We start from the raw sequence: 17,465 nt of genomic DNA on the forward strand, positions 1-17,465 counted from the left end.
CTGATCATACCTTATGACTCTTGGTTGATAGATTTCATTAATGAATGACTAATCTATCCTTTTGCCTCGAGTATCCAAGACTCTCTTACTGATCTCGTTGAGTAGAACCATTTAGACGTGTAGGCCTCTTCTATAGACCTACCCACATTGTCCCAAGGTAAAGGAGGTACTCTGCGAAGGCCCACCCACCTTCCTCGAACAAGGGCGCAACGAGTGTATTAATCTGGATAGGCGATTACTCAAGATTACGTTTTGGGGACTTTTACGCTAGTCTGGCGTTTGTTATAGTGAACTATTTAGCCTAACTAACATCCACGACATAAAGCGTAAATAAGTAAGTAAATGCGCGCGAGAAAGTAAATCAAGCAGACATGGATCCTAGTATGACCCCTAACCTAGAAGATCTAATCTCCTTTGGTTTTCTTCTTGTTTCGCCTTTTGGTTCGTCTTAGATCGCCATATTTGAACCTCCATTGATTTCTCCCACTCGCCTTTGAATTTCATCCTCGAGTTTCTTCAATGGACTCATAGACCCTAAACTCTAATTACAAGACTCTAACGATTCGCAGATCGTATAAACTTGAAATTAAAATTAATTACAAAGCATGCACCCATCCGTGCTTAAAACAAGAATAAAGAAATAAATCTATGGCCATACTAGTTTCCCGCATTCACATCACATGCAATCATATAATATATCAAGGCTAAGAATTATATATGCTTGATTATCTTGGGAGATACTTTTGTTGACATCACATGTCACATTATGGACCTTAAGTCTAAATTCGAAGAATTTCAACTAATGGTGCGTTCCGGTTTTATCTTTTATGATTTCTAAAATCATTTTTAAGAAAAACTCCGTTTCGGGTTCTTAAAGCCCGGGTCAATTTCGGAAAAAAATATTGGTTCGATTCTTAATGATTTCATAAATCAATTTAAAGAGAAATCCGTTTTGGCCTTCTGGATGGCCCGGATTGATTTTGGAATTTATTTGGTTGGAATCGAAAGAAATTTTGGCAAAAACTCCCACTCGAATGATGGTCCCTTTTCGTGGTCCGAAAAGCCTCGAAAAAGCCCGGGAGAAGTCCTAGACAAGTCCCGGCCCAAGCCCACAAAAGGGCTCGGACAAGGTCCGGAAATAGCACGGCCCATAGGGCCGGCATGTCCTGGCCGAGGCCTATCAAGGCTTGGTCTCGTCCTGGCCGGAGCCAGGACGCTAGTCCATGTACCAGACGCGTCTGGTGCTGGACCGGACCAGCACTAGGTGTCTCGGACCTAGTCCGAGACACCCAGAACCTCCCAGACGCGTCTCCAAGACGCGTCTGGTCGAGAGCCCTGGACGCGTCTCCAAGACGCGTCCAGAAGCTTCTGTCGCAGCTGCTGGTCGCGTCCTAGACGCGTCTCAGCAGCTGCTCTGGACGCGTCCAGAGGACACATCCAGGAGCTTCTGGCCGGCCAGTAAGCTTCCTGGCCGGACACTAGGGTTTTTCCAAAAAACCCTAGTTTCCAATTTTTTTTTCTTATGCAGCTCTAAGTTGCTATTTTCCTATTTTAAAACTTTTCTAAAATTTTGAAATTCCTTTTAGAACACTTCTAAAATTTTTTAAAATTTTACAAATTTGTTTTGGGAGTTTCCTAAACTCAAAACAACTCCTTTTAGAATACTTCTAAAATTCCAAATTTTTTGTTTTTCAAAAGTTTCCAAAACTTAAAAACAACTCTTAATCAAACCAATTTTGGATCAAAATCTAGGTTTTTGAAACTTTTTCAAAGAACAATTTTGAAATCAATTTGAAAAATCTTTGAATCCAATTCAAAATTAATCAAATTTTATGTTTAAAACCTTTTTAAACATAACTATCAACTTAATCAAGCATGGATTAGTTTGAAATTCAATCAAATTGAGTCTTTTAAAACACTTTTCATCATCAATTTGATTCTTAATTTAAAATTCATTGAATCCCGTTCAATAGTATCAAATTTTGTGAGTTTAAATAATTTTAAAACACTTTTAAAATACTTTTATAAACTCAATTTATCAAACTATCAATCATATCCAATATGAACTAGTTCGATTTTTAGCAAAAACTAGTTCATTGCAAGAGGCTCTGACGCCACTGTAGGGATTTATACCCTTATACTAGTGTTTATAGCGGATAACGACATCTAATGTCTAACACTAGTATCCCTAAGATCATCATGCAAAACTAGTAATTAAACTAATGGAGATAATAGATTACCTTAATCGCTTTTTCCCTCGAACTAGTTGAATTGATTAAAGAAGACCAAGAGCTTCAAGTGTAGCTCCTCTACTTGGGACACGAGCAATCAACTTGATCTCCACCTTGTTGTATAGCTAGCACACCAATGGTGGTTGGAAAGAAGAACACCTTCTTCTTTGACTGGATAGATAGTAATGGGAATTAGCTTACTTTCTCCTCTCTACTTGATGTGGTAGAGTAAGAAAGCTTAGAGAGAAATTCCCACCTTATTCTCTGCCCTAAGAGTGTTTATATAGAACCCTAATAAGAATCCACCTCCTTTTAGGTTTCCTAAAACACCCTTTAGAATAAGATTTAGGGAAATAGTCGAAAATAGCAACTAGTTGATATTTTCTCAATTCCCTAAGGAGATGACGTCCAAACCCAGCCAAAATTGGCAGATTTAATGTTCATAACATAAGGAAACGTCCCTCCAAAAATCAGCCCAATCCGGGCCCTAAAAGTGCCCGAATCGTCCTATGAGATATGTTTATGGGACACTCCCATGATTATATCTCACTCCCACTAGTCATATCCTAGATCAATTTGTCACTCTTATGTGTAATCCGTTGTATGATCCGATCGAAGTTAGCCGCGAATTACTTCGTAATTCGACGATCGTAGTTGGTCTCTAGCTACAACTCTACGATCCCTAAATCAATCGGACTTGATGATCTTCTACATCAATTGTCCTATCTGACAAATTATTCGCATTGTCACCTTGGTCGAAGGACATCTCCTTCAACTCCTTCAAGGTCCAAGGAGAAGTCCTAGCCAAACTAGTTGTGCTCAAGCCAACGAAACCAGCCCTTGTAGCGAAAGCAACGACCAGGGGTCCGAGGAGAAATCCTAGCTAAATTGGTTGAGACGAGACTAGCAAAGGACAACCCTGGGAGCAATAGCCATGATCGGGGGCACAACCAGACTCGAAAATCACTATGATTCTCGGAATTATGCTAATTTGGGTTTTATTTTGCAGAAGTAAATAGATTAGAGCATGATAGATTAAGTATAACTTTCTTTAGTTTTTGTAGGGGCGATCATTTAGAGCATGCGTAGTAAGATTAGGAATGCATTAGTAAGACTAGGGGCGATCATTCCATGTTTGAGTATGTGCAGATAAGCGTCAAGAAACACCCATCATCAACTATTTACATGTTAGACGAAGAAGAAGAAACATGAGAAGAAGGAGATATGGAGATTACATCTGAAGGGACTAGTTCTATAGAGGTCCGTATAATCACTGCCACGAGACTACCATCTAACAAGCGGACCAAGTACCCCATCACTTCAAAGGCCACTCGTCGGTCGTCGTTCAGCACCCCTCTCTAGGAGAGTTGCAGAGGACAAAAGGGATCGCCGAATAGAATCGCCTCTAGATTCACAAAGACCGACAAGCCAATGAATCGAAAAACCCTGATCGGACCTTCGCCTTCAACGTCAATGTGATAGCGACAGACGTAAAATCCGGGAGCAAGAAGTGTCAGGCGAAGACTAACTCTAAGGTCGTTGCGATGGAGAAACCCTTGGATAGACAAATTGGTCATGAAGGAAACAGATGAAATTATCCACCCATCCGAGCCATATTTATAGGCCTGGGTCGTGGGAAGACAGTACGAGCGGACGGTTCAACCGAAAAATATTGGCAAAGCAGATTGTATGGGAGACAAATATTGTTCCCCACTAAAAGGTGGTCATTACTCGGAAGATAACAAATGATAAGAGGAGAGCCATAACAGATAGATTCATTACTCAGTTAAGTCTATTACAAAAGAAATTGTAACATAAAGAACATCAAGAAAAGTGTCACCATTCAGATCTATTATAGAGGAAATTGCTCGAAATAAAAGAAAAAAAAGTTGACGTAAGAAAGCATTAAAAGAGCAAAGGAACAAGCCCACAATGTGATCAGGAGAAAATCACCTCATTAAAAGAATCACCCACGAGCAGCAGAATAAGCTTTGAGGTAATTACTAGAAAGGTCAAAATAATATTGAAAATGAGTAGAAAAGCACTAAACATTTGAAAATTATTATTCAGGTCAAAAAGTGTGCAAATACTAAAATACCCATTTTTGTCATTTTGTGTAACTAAATTCTTTTATTTTTCTTTACACTTTAAATCGATATAATTTTTGTTTGAGATGTCGGATTTCTATAAAAATTATATATTTAGAAATGATTTTTCATTAGCTTTCTAACAAGATCCACTTTCAATACTTTTTTCCAAAAAAAAACCCAGAAAAAAACGGCGTTTTTTTCCTTTACGTTTTTCTGCAAACGTGTTTGCAACGATCTGTCATGCAAACGTGTTTGCAACGAAACGTGTTTGCAACGACCTGTCATGCAAACGTGATTGCAACGACCTGTGATGCAAACGTGTTTGCAACGACCTGTTATGCAAACGTGTTTGCAACGACCTGTTATGCAAATGTGTTTGCAACGACCTGTTATGCAAACGTGTGTTTGCATAATGTAAACTGCAAACATGTGTTTGCACATGTAAACGATAAACTGTATTTGCAAAATTTAAATCGCAAACATGATTTGCAAGCTTTGCAGAATATAATCTTGGGTTGCATATCGTGCAAACTCGATTTGCAAATCGAGAATATAAAGACTAAGAATATGTATCTACGAAATCTTGAGGTTTCGCAAACTGAGTTTGAATTTGAGATTTTGCAAAGTGTGTTTCAATTTCAGATTTTACAACTTGAGTTTGAATTCGCAATTTTGCATACTCAGTTTCTAAGATTGTACGAACTTTGGTTCTGCTTTCTTATAAAGATCAAAGTTGTTTGCCTTTCTTGTGATAGTTTCGGCTCCAGATACTAAAAGTTCGGTTTCACAAATTGAAACTACCAGTAAGAACAATTGCATGTACACAAGATCTATCAATAGTCCCTATGCTCACATTCGGAAAAACCTTAAATTAAATAAAAGTAGGAAAGCGTCGAACGACTGGAACGAGATCTCAGATCAGGTTATAAGAGAGAAACATATATTAACATCAATTAATGGGGATCCTTCTCCTACTATGTACTCATTCAAAACTTTGACAACATACTACAACACTTTTTATGTTACGTGGTCTGTATCACTCTTTTATGAGAAGAAAAAAAAAACATCAAATTATGGAGAAATATCCTTCCCAAACAGTCCACTAATTCCCTTCCTGGATCATTCTGTTTCACTATCTATTCCCCCACCAATACCTGCAATTCCATATACCATCATTTTCAGTCTTAGAAGAATAGGTACTGATATTTGAGATCAAAACCAACTTGGTATCATCGGCTCCATCTCATCTACACCACTAAATGTACTTGAAAAATAAACAAACATAGAAGAAATATGAAGCAACAAACAATGATGCTCTAGAAGATAGTACCGCCTTGCATCTTGTACATAACCAATGTCATCAGGAGTAAATATACCCGATTCCTCAATTACCTGAAAGTGTATCATGATGAGTAGTTAGTTCCATGTCAAATACTAATATCAACCTCGTAATACGACATTTCTACACATGGAATCTTCGTAATGCTAGTAGTATTACTTACAATGATTCCTTTTTGTCGGATAGCTTCCCCACGATCTCCCTCAAGAAGCTTTTTTTGTTACTAATATCAACCTCAAATGTTTCTGTCAGTCAGAGCAAAATTTGTTTATTAAAACGACCGACCAACCTTATTATGTGCTCTGTTGTTCTTTGATCAATAGAAGGAATAATGTAAGTTCAGAAACTAACAAAACGGAACAATACGGCACAAAATAAAGTGAAGCTAAACAAAATTATGAGAATCTATAATCATTTCCCGAAAGAGTGGATTAGCCTGTCTTACCAAGATTACGGTTGTTAATGCCAGTGAGTTCAATACCGTTTATTCCTAGCATACGATCCATTTCTCTTTCATCATGCACCTGGAAAGAATCAGACATAACAGTTAGCTCATTTCTCTTTTATCATCCAACTGAAAAGGAGATAGAAAATTCTCCCAAAGAAAATGTACATGATCATCTTGGATCATACTTAACCACATAGTGGGACTTCAATGGATACCCTTCCCCAGAAATCCTCCTAGCTAGTAGATTGATATTCATCCTTCATAAACTGTGCAGGGTGGTCCTTCTCCAGCCACTCCACTACGGGTTATCCACACTTCACTCAAAGATTGTTAATAATTCTAATAATCACGTTTTGTATCTGTCTAGAGTAGAAATATTTGGGTTTCTAATATGCTACTCCAAGCATGATAAACGGGCTAATCCGTCGAGAAATATATACAATTCATTAGCGAAACCTCTTCCCGAAACCTCTACGTCCACCCACCCTGCCTTCACTAAATAAGAATGCAAACTCTTAGTGTGGTCCAAAGAACCTAAATTCGCACAAGCTGCCATTAGTGAAACCACAGTAGCCACATTGGGCCGCACAACTAACTCATCAACCATCATTCTTCTAAAAACCTGCACAACTAACTCATCAACCATCATTCTTCTAAAAACCATAAACATTTGTCATAGAACCCTTGCCTCGAAAAACCCGAAATCAAAGTTGTCCGAAACAATATCTCTCTCAGTCATTTCATCAAACAACTTCCTGGCATCAGTGATAAACCCACAGAGAAAATAAGCATTAAGAATCATCTTGGTGACTACACTAAACCCTAGTTATGGTTTTTAACAGAACTCCCCCTATTCTTTAGGGGTTTTCAAGAATCTCTCTAACGTCAGTAGTTAGGGCTTGTTGTTAGTCTTCATCATAAGTTGTGAGTGACATTTTGTAATGAATTAAGAGAGAAGGTCTGGATGAAGAGAGGATTACCAGAATGTTTGGATTTGCTAGGATTGTTAATCGATTAGAAGTGAGAATCCGAACATCAGATAATACTACCGGATAATCGCCGAAATCTTGATCAGATGTGGTTAACTTATGAAGAAATGTCGATAGTTCTCGAGTGATTTGCTTCCATTGCTGAGAGTTTATTGATCTCTAAGGGTCCATTTGATACGTGAGAAATGATGAGTAAGAAATCATGAGTAAGAAATCATGAGTAAGAAAGTCATTTGCTTTCACATGTGAATTGAGTTTTTGATGTTTGATAGGAGTGTGGGAAAACCAGGGGAGTGCCTTTAGAATTAGGATTTTAAGAGTGAGTTTCAAAAATTTAGGGGTTCATTGGAAGTGCCTTTAGAATTTCGGTCACCATCTACCCTAAAAATGGAAGTGCCTTTAGAATTTTGGAGGTGCCTTTAGAATTTTATGGAGGTGCCTCTAGAATTTAGTGCATTGTTACTTTTTGGAAGTGCCTTTAGAATTTCGGCCATCATCTTCCCATAAAATGGATGTGCCTTTAGAATTTATGGAGGTGCCTTTAGAATTTTATGGAGGTGCCTCTACAATTTAGTGCGTTGTTACTTTTTGGAGGTGCCTTTAGAATTTCGTTCATCATCTTTCCTAAAAATGAAGGTGCCTTTAGAATTTTATGGAGGAGAGAGTGAGAAATCAGTTTTCCCACCTTTTAGGTGGGAAAAAAAATTGGACTATTTGCCCACTTTTTTTTTCTTAAGAAATTGATTTTCTTACTCATAGTGGCCTATCAAACGGCGGAAAACTGATTTTCTTAAGAAAACGATTTTCTTACTCACATTTGCACACGTATCAAACGGACCCTAAAGGAGAATCGGAGAAAAAGAGGGATTGGAGAAGAAGAGAAAAAACCCTAAAGCTATTTTTTTAGAGAGAAAGTAGTTTTTAATATGTAAGGGTATTTTAGGAAGCAAAATATTAAAAAATGACCTGATTACTAATTATTCAAATTATTTTAAACCTAATGCATCATTAGCCATAATATTTTGACAACTTTTAGTTAATAAAGAAACATACTTGCTTTTTTAGCAATTGTGAAATCTTTTACTACCTTAAGAGTCATTTTCTCATAAGCTTTTAACCAGGAGCCAAGTCAAGAATGACGTCGGGCAAGACTACCATTTTTTGGGTCGGACCCAAATCCGTACCTTTTCTAATTTTTTAGGATTTATTGAAATGCAACGAAAACACAAATAAGTCGAAAAGAATACCCTAAGTTCTCTGAAACCATAACATTTGAATAACCTATCATAAAATTCCACCTGCTCTGAGCGATGGTGAAGGTAACGTTAGGCATGGTCCCAACCTTGTTGCAGTCAATAGTAGACTCTTCCATAAGACTTGGAATGCACTCACAAAACTGAAACAATGTCGAATTTTGTTGTATAGTTGAATACTTTTCCTCTCACAAAGGTTTTGTTGTATAGTTGAATGCACTCTCCCATAGGACTTGGTATCCAAACGACTGTCACCTCACACGCAACACAAAGAAAAGTTCCACCCACCAAAGATTCCCCTATGTTTTTCTTTTCAAGCATGGTTCTAACCCTGTGTTGTGGATAAATTGTCCAAATTTCACTATATAACAAGATTCCAGATAAGGTAGAGTAGGGAGGTATGTTGAGATTTAGATGTGTTCCTGTAAATATCATCAGTCTAACGAAGAAAATAAGATCAAAAAGAACAAACCTCTAATACTAGGAGGTTCCATATCCTTGTTCTGTATTGGGAAACAACTTGTTTCTGAAATTCCACATACTAGTAGACTACTACCCAGATGCGATCAAATTTTTAGGATGGAAATAGTTAAGGCACCTTGATTTGCAAATGAAACAAGTCAAAGGTGTGTGCAGAATTATATATATTTTTATTTGAGGTAAATATGTACCTTGGAGACTCCAGCAGTGACATTCTTAGAGTTTCTTAAAGGTGTGTGCAGAATTATACATATTGTTTGTATGTCTTCAAACAGAAATCAAACCAATACTTACTTAATGAGTAAGTAGTTGAAAGATATATACATATGTAAAAATTGAGAGCAAGCCCCATCTTCAAGTAAAAGAATCTTCATATTTCTATTGGTGCCATGAAGTTTCCTGTAAAAATTTCACTCATAATAAAAGGAAAAACGTTGAAAGATAAAACGTTGGTGTAGACAATAATTTAGTTCATTAAAAGTGATAAACTATTCCGTCTCATATCGAAACAAAAGTCTTGTCTTGCTAACTCAAGCCATTGCTAGTCTAGACAATCAAAGCCAATTCATTACATAAAAAAGGGTTTAAGAAAAAGGGGTCATGAATAGTTCTCAAATGTTTGTTATTTCGATATATGTTGTAGAGCTCCATCATGAGGTTCGGAAATTTCTTTTGTATAAAAACTACAACACCGTTTGGATATGGATGATCAAAAATGGCCTGTAAGGACAACATATCCAGGGCCGACCCTGACATTTTGGTGGCCCGAAGCGAGTTATTATGATGTGGCCCCCTTATCTACGTTTCACGGTTCTTGCAGAATTATACAATTATTTGTTTACAACATCCTTTTGAGGATTAATGGAGATGCTTTATATCTGATTTTGGATCTTAAGGAGTAATCTTTTTCTAATTATTATTCAAAAATAGTTATAAACATAAATTTATTTAGCAAACGTAAGAGTTAAAGTGTTATCATTCTTATTTGTGCATCATGTATTTGATGTTCTCCTAAAGCATATTTCACAAAGAGAACTATCGTCTAAGCATTAGGGCAAAGCCAGTGTGGGGCTCGGGCTCCCAATTTTGGGAGCCCCTGAATTTTGGGAACCCCGGGGCTTTGTCTCAATTCCAACGTCAGGCTCCCAACAGAGTCTCCCAAAACCAAATAATGTACGTGCGTGAAGTACGTGTGCGAAATTTTGATTTTAGATTTCGACTATGAATTATTAGATTTCGACTATAAATTAAAATGTGATATTGTCCGAGATAGATAATTTCAAAAAGATAAACACACAAAAAAAAAAAAAAAAAAAAAAAAAGATTCAAAAGTAGCTTAAAACATTTTAAGAAGATTAAACAAAAAAACAATTGAAAAAAAAATTAAAAAAAATTTTAAAAAATTTTTAAAAAAATAAATTTAAGTAGGGTGGATCCCCTTTTTTAGGGGATCCACCCACCGTTGGGAAACCCCAACGGTAGCATTTTGGGGCTGGGAGCCCCCAGCCCGGGCTCCCGGGTTGGGCAGCCAACGGGCTGGGCTGGGGCTCCCAAAATTCAAATTGATATTTAAGAGCCAAGAAAATAAACTTGCAAAAACAGAAAAAGAATTTGAAAGTAAAGAGAGGCTGAGAGGCCACCTAAAGAGATGAGAATCTAGGGAGAGATATAAGAGGAGGTCATGGAGTAAGAATAAAAACCCATAGAGTGTTGGGAGTGAGAAAATGATGAGAAAGGGACAAGAGGTGGGGCCCTCACTGGCTAAGAAAAAGGAATGAAGTGGGTTAGAAAAGACGGGCCCACTCTTTTGTGTTAGTTCGGTAGTTGCCCGTTCCTTTCTCTCTCTCTCGTTACATAGTGGGCCTCCAACTACAGTCATGCCTCCGATCTTGAACAAACTCTATAGACGAATTTAGTGGCCAAAGCTAGGTTTGCTTTCTTTGGGCAGGGCCCACCCTGAACATATCATTTATTTATTTTAGAGTTAATTCCTATTAAACCCCCTACATTGTGATCAGCTTCCTTTATGGCTCCTTATTTTCTGTAAATTCAAATATGGCTCCCGTTTTTTAATGTAAATGTCAGAATTACCCCTCCTATAAATATTTTTTCAAAAATAAAATTAAAATGAAAACATAAATTCCACCTCACCTCCCTTTCCACCACACATCTCTCTTCACGTCACCTCTCTCTCTCTCCATCTCACCTCTCTCTCTCCAACTCGCTACTCTCTTCTCCGACGAAGGTCCCGGCCGGAAAATTTTCCGGCCGGCGACCTTCAAACATAAATAAAAAAATCTCGCATCTCTGTCTCTCTAAACACTCCGGCGAAGGGGTTCCTTTCGCCGGAGATCTAGTATGTTTTTCAACATACCTGTTATGATCTGTTGAGGAACATACTAGTTCTGATCTGTTGAGGAACAAACCAGATCGGTCTGTTGAAGAACAAACCTGTTCTAGTCTGTTCTTCAACAGACCTTCAAGGTCTGTTCTTCAAGATATATATATATATATATATTTATGTTTGAAGGTCGCCCGCCGAGAATTAGAGAGAGGTGAGTTGGAGAGAGGGAGAGGGAGTGAAAGAGAGAGAGGTTATGTGGAGAGAGATGTGTGGTGGAAAGGGAAGTGAGGTGGAATTCATGTTTTCATTTTAATTTTATTTTGACAAAATATTTTTAGGAAGGGTAGTTCTGACATTTACATTAAAAAGGGGGGTCATACTTGAATTTACGGAAAATAGGGGCCATAAAGGAAGTTGGTCACAAAGTAAGGGGCCAAATAGGAATTAACTCTTTATTTTAACTAAAGCGTAAAAATAAAAAATTTATACAGAGATATATACCTACATGCTGGTTCTTTTGTTGAGTCTCTTCGATTTTTCAATAAGGCGAAAAGAGATTCCGGATATATTTAACCTATTGTATTGCGAAGTGGAAGTAACGGGTCGAATTAAAAATTGGGATATTTAGCGTTTGGGTCAAGGATAAGTATTGGTTTTAGTGTTTAGGTCACAAGTTTGTCCGTTATAGGGTCTGGGTCACGGACTAACCATTGACCACGTTGACTAATGACGCAGTTAACTAGCGTCATTAGTCAACGGGTCAATGGTTAGTCCGTGACCCAGACCCTAAAGTCGGTACTTATCCTTGACCCAAACACTAAATAGCGTTGCTGTGAGCCGTTCCAAAGACGGAAATAAATTTGAACTCATTAAAATCAGAAAAAGGATTTGAACATCAATTCTTTCAGGTCTTAAAATTGATGGATCAATTTGGTCTTTGTTGTTCATAGTAATCACCATGATTCTTTCTTCAACCAAGTAGAGAAAATTTCGTCCATGAAATTCAAAATTCCTGATAAACTTATAGATGTTGATTTCTCATTCAAATATAGATCTAAATCTTTAATAAAAATAACTAATCGTTTTGTTGTTTGAAGAAGAAGCATTTTTAGGTCAGAATCATCAGTAACATTTGATATATTTATATCGTAGATATCGTAGTTCTGGAATTTAGCCATGGCGGAAACGAATGATGATTTTCCAATTTATGGAAGACCGAAGAAGATAGCTTTGTTTCCAAACAAGACGTAATCGATGATAAAATTGTTTTAATTTAATAAAAGATTCTAGATCTGATTTTACCTTGTTTTTTTAGATGTGAATCCATGACAATTGTATCGAAAGTTGTTAGATGAGTAAATGAACAGATCTTCACATTTTATTATGAAAAGGGGGGAAAAGCTAGGGTTTTCTGAAGTTGGGGGTTTTCCAGGGTTCTTGAGAGTTAGGGTTTCAGAGAGCTTGAAAAGAGGGAAAGAGAGAGAGAGATGACCGGCAAAAGCTTGGCCGACCGGCCAATGCTTACGCCGACACGGGAAGAAGGAGTTGAGCTCGGCTCATGGAAGGTGGCAGCAGCTTGGACGTTCATGGAAGCACCCTCGAGCTTGGGATTTCAAGGGACTAACTCGGTTTTCATGGCAGCAACAAATGGGACTTAGAACGGCTCACATCAGCTCGTGTTTAGTGTTTGGGTCAAGGATAAATACCGGCTTTAGGGTCTGGGTCACGGACTAACCATTGACCATGTTGACTAATGACGGTAGTTAGCTATCGTCATTAGTCAAGGGGTCAACTGTTAGTCCGTGACCCAGACCCTATAACAGACAAACTTGTGACCTAAACACTAAAATCGGTACTTATCCTTGACCCAAACACTAAATATCCCTTAAAAATTTCATTTAGTTCGGCAACACACTTTTTGTACAATCCTGGAACTTCGCGTAATTTTTTCTCCCCAACATTTAAAAATTTTAAACAACTTTTTTATATCAAGTATAAATTTACCTGAACAAGCATTAACTGATTGAACTAATGAATTTTGCCTAGGTTATTTTAGGAGAGAGAAGTTCCCCATCGGGCGATTTTTTTCTTTTTCTCCTTTCAACCGAAACCCTTGGCTCAATCAAACACTAAACTTAATCTTCATCCTTTTCATAGTTGATCTACCATAAAAAAACCAGCAAAATATAGTTCTACACATCGATTCCCCCTACTAATTTCACCCTAGTACTACTAAGAGATATTAAGAGGTTAGTATAATAGCATATAGAACCAGATCTAAATGGAGAACACCAAAATCATACAAAGAGTAAGAAGAAAGTAGAAACCCCTCAAATCTTTTCTAGAAATCATCTTAAACTTGCATGCTTTCAGATTCCCCTTCACCCAACCTACTAGAACCTTCTCTTATAAATCAGTAAAACCCTAAATCGTAGCTTTTCTTATAGAAGCATAAAGAACGGCGCCAGGGTCTGTGAGAGATCATCTTTCGGAACTTCGAGTGAGTAAAGTAGCTTCAAGTGAAGTGAGAGATCTAAGAAATCCATGGAAAATTCATTGCTTGCAGGTTTCCCCTTGATCGCCAATTAGGAGGAAAGCAAAATAGTCAAGTGGAGGTAGCCGAGAGAGTGAATCAGTGCTCAAATCGTCAACAAGCAAAGATTGTTGCAGTATTCAAGGCAGTAATCTCTACTCTCTTTAGGGCTTTTTAATATTATTTTCGTTTAGTTGATCTGATGCTCATGTTAGTATTAGATCTAGGGCTTTTGGAATTAATTAATTGGCTACCTGCTCTTGGTTCAGGGTCTAAATACCATGCTAGGTGAGAAATTTGAATGCTATTTAGTCTTTCCCATGGAGATAGGTGGATAAAGTTTGATTGCCCTTTTAATTTCCTTAGCCTCTTCTAGTAATTTCTATTAGCTTATTTTCTTTAATTTTTAGTTATTACTGTTATCTCTTTTATTATCTTGGGAGTTAGATTATCTGCTGACGTTTGTTAGCTCTTAGGTTGTGCTTAGTTCTCTAGAGTTTGTGTATACATTTGACTTGTTATTAGTTATAGTTTGAAGAATATTGGTTGTTTAGAGTTATTACTAGATCTTTGTTTAATTTCAGTTTAGGTTTTGTGGATCTATATAGTTTGCTTTTTCTTTTTGGTTTTCAGTTTATCCCCTTTTCTAGTTATAGTGTGAATTAAGTTCAACATATAATAGTAATAGTGTGAATTACCATATTAGTGTTTGTTATTCTTGTTAATAATATGTCTAGTATCTTGTTTAGTGTTTCTGTTTTTAGGTAAATTGTACTTTATTATTAGACTTGGTCTTAAGATTAGCTTGTTTTAGTTTTGCTTTTTCTTTTTCTTTGCAGTACTAAATTATTAGACTTGGTCTTAAGATTAGCTTATTTTAGTTTTTGATTCTTCCTTGAGTCTCTCTTTGTTTTCTCTAGGTTTTCTCTCTTTTGATCTCTGATTAGTTAGTTTTCTTTATAAATAAATAAAAACATAGAGTTTGTTAGTTTCATAGTATTGTTGTTAGCTGGTATATTTTTCCTGTTTGTTTTCTTTGCTTTAGGAGTCCACGGATTCCGCCTAGTTTTAATCTCGTTTAGTTTTTAATGTTAGTATTAATCGTGTTTACTCTCTCTCATCCTTATATGTTATAGTGTTAGTGATTGTCTTCTTTCATTGTAATTATGTATCTGCCTCTTACTAGCTTCTCATTTAGTTCGTCTGCTTGTTTATGCTCATTATTTTTCTATTTGTGGTGCTCTTGGGGAGTGCCTTTATTCTTTGGGTCTCCGGGACTTTAAGTCTGCCTCTATACCTCAGTATGCTGAATAACACCCCCACCATGGATAATCCATCCATTTTAAGTTGGAATGTGAGGGCCCCCTCAACTTTCCTCACTAAGAAACACACCCTCAACATGATCATGAAGCACAAGCCGGACATCATTTTCCTTTCGGAAACCAAAAACAAATCATACAATATGAATAAATACATTCCCATCTCCAAAAACTACTCTAGTTACTTTGTGGACCCTCTTAACAAAGTAGGAGGCCTCGCCATTTACTGGAAGCACCACCTCAACCTCAAAGTTATATACTCGGACAACAACATTATTCAAGCTGAATTGAAGAATGCCAGCTGGCCCACTCTCATCACGATTACTGGTTTCTATGGGTCCCCTTACTACAAGAACAAGTTCAAGCCTTGGAAAACTCTCAGTCAGCTGAATCAAAACCAAGAGAACCCTTGGGTGATGATTGGGGTTCTCAACTCTATTCTTGGTCCCATAGAGAAGAGTGGAGGCTCTAAAGGGTCCTACTCTAATATTCCTAAAATCTTGGAGATTATCAATAAATTAGGTTTATTATATTTAGGCTATCAAGGTAATCCCTACACTTGGAGTAATAAACAAATTGGAGAGAATTTGATTGAAGATAGGCTGGATAGGGCATTGGCTAACCTTCAATGGCTTCACCAATTCCAATCTTATGGAGTCACTCACTTGGAAGCAGTCGGATCAGACCATTTGCCCATCCTTCTTGACAACAAAGATCAAAGTCAAACTACCCCTAAACCTTTTAAGTCTATCAGAACGTGGATGACCCACCCTGACCACTATAACTTCATTGCTGACAATTGGGAACACATAAAACAATATCAGAACCCCAACAATATTCAACAAGATCTTAAAAAGCTTAGCAAGCAGCTATCTAAATGGAATAAAAAGGTTTTCGGTAACATAGAAAATACCATCAATCAGATTACAAAAAGCCTTCAGAATAGTAAATCTAAAGAGGAAGAACACAAACTCACACTTGCCCTGGAGGAGCTCTACAACCACCAAGAGATTTTATGGAAGGAGAAATCAAGAAACAACTTTATCACCTTAGGCGACAAAAAATACCAAATATTTTCACTCTCAGGCTATTCAACGCAACAGGACCAACAAAATCAATGCTATCAAAGATAAAGATGGAGATTGGCATGAAGATATAAAAGACATTCAAGATACTTTCACTTCACATCTCCTTGATATTAGTACTACGATCAATCCTAGAGAAGATCAGAATACTCTCAACCTTTTCACTCCCACTATCACGCAGAATCAGAACATAGACCTACTAGTTATTCCAGACGAGGAAGAAATCAATTGGGCTATTCAAAGTCTCAAAAAAGAAGCTGCCCCAGGCCCAGACGGTTTCCCTCCTTATTTCTTCCAATCTAACTGGGAGACTGTCAACGCAGATATTTATGACCTGGTTCAGAATTTCTTCCAAACAGCCTACCTTCCTCCTGAAATAAATCATACTCATATCTGTCTGATCCCCAAAACCCCTATTCCCCAAACCCCGGCAGACTATCGGCCCATCAGTCTCCTGAACACCACTTACAAGATCATTACCAAGCTGTTGGCTGAACGTTTCAAACACACCTTAAACCCTATTATCTCTCCCTTTCAAGCAGCTTACGTCCCTGGTCGACAGATAACAGACAACATCATTATGGGACAGGAAATTATCCACTCTTTCAAGAAGATGAAAGGTTCCGTTGAATATTTTGATCTTAAGTTAGACATGTCCAAAGCGTTCGATAGAATAGAATAGAAATTTCTAACAGACATCATGAGAAAACTAGGCTATGACGAACATTGGATTAAGATGATCTATACTTGCATCTTTACTTCTTCAATGTCAATGCTTATTAATGGTCGACCAGGTAAAGCTTTTTATCCTACTAGAGGTATTCGGCAAGGAGACCCGCTTTCCCCGTTTCTCTTCACTATAGCTATGGAAGGCCTAAGTCGTAAGTTGATGATGAATAATAATCATGATAGGTTTTTGGGTTTTCCTACTTATCATTCAGACTTTGAGATCTCCCACCTCCTATTCGCCGACGATTGCATCATTTTTGGTAAAAACACAATAGATAACATCCACATCCTCAAAAAGATTCTTCAGGACTTCTGTGATAGCTCGAGTCAAATGATTAATTACGCTAAATCCAACATCTTCTACTCAAAGAATTCACACCCCAAGTTCAAAAGACTGATTATGCGCACTTTGAAAGTTAAATATGCTTCCACCTCATTGAAATACCTGGTAGCCCAGTTGTTCATCGGAGCACAAAAAATCGAAGTATTCAAGGATATCTTGGAGCACATCAAGAATAAGCTCAACAAGTGGAACCACTCATTCCTATCCCAAGCTGGTCGCACTGTGGTCATCTCAGCCATAGCGGCGGTCGTACCCCGATACCAGATGCAGTGCTTTGCAATT

The 17,465-nt window shown here is 37.5% G+C and overlaps 1 protein-coding gene across 1 annotated transcript; it reads left to right on the forward strand.

Moving 5' to 3' along the window:
• The first annotated feature begins 15,169 nt into the window (after nt 1–15,169).
• Nucleotides 15,170–16,793, forward strand: LOC147537482 (uncharacterized). Its single transcript, XM_086642785.1, has 2 exons — nt 15,170–15,916; nt 16,113–16,793. The coding sequence occupies exons 1-2, from the start codon at nt 15,170–15,172 to the stop codon at nt 16,791–16,793; spliced, it is 1,428 nt and encodes a 475-aa protein (XP_086498911.1).
• The last annotated feature ends 672 nt before the right edge of the window (nt 16,794–17,465 follow it).

Source organism: Eschscholzia californica, unplaced genomic scaffold, assembly GCF_041429995.1.
Source record: "Eschscholzia californica isolate CP2 unplaced genomic scaffold, dmEscCali1.0.p SCAF_5, whole genome shotgun sequence".
In the NCBI taxonomy this organism is placed as follows: Eukaryota; Viridiplantae; Streptophyta; class Magnoliopsida; order Ranunculales; family Papaveraceae; genus Eschscholzia; species Eschscholzia californica.

What these genes read in the sequence shown, in the direction of transcription:
- LOC147537482 (XM_086642785.1), top strand. Translation starts at nt 15,170, where the DNA reads ATGAATAAATACATTCCCATCTCCAAAAACTACTCTAGTTACTTTGTG. An exon ending in TATCTAAATGGAATAAAAAG is followed by an intron (nt 15,917 to 16,112) that starts GTTTTCGGTAAC and finishes TTTCACTCTCAG; the next exon opens with GCTATTCAACGCAACAGGAC.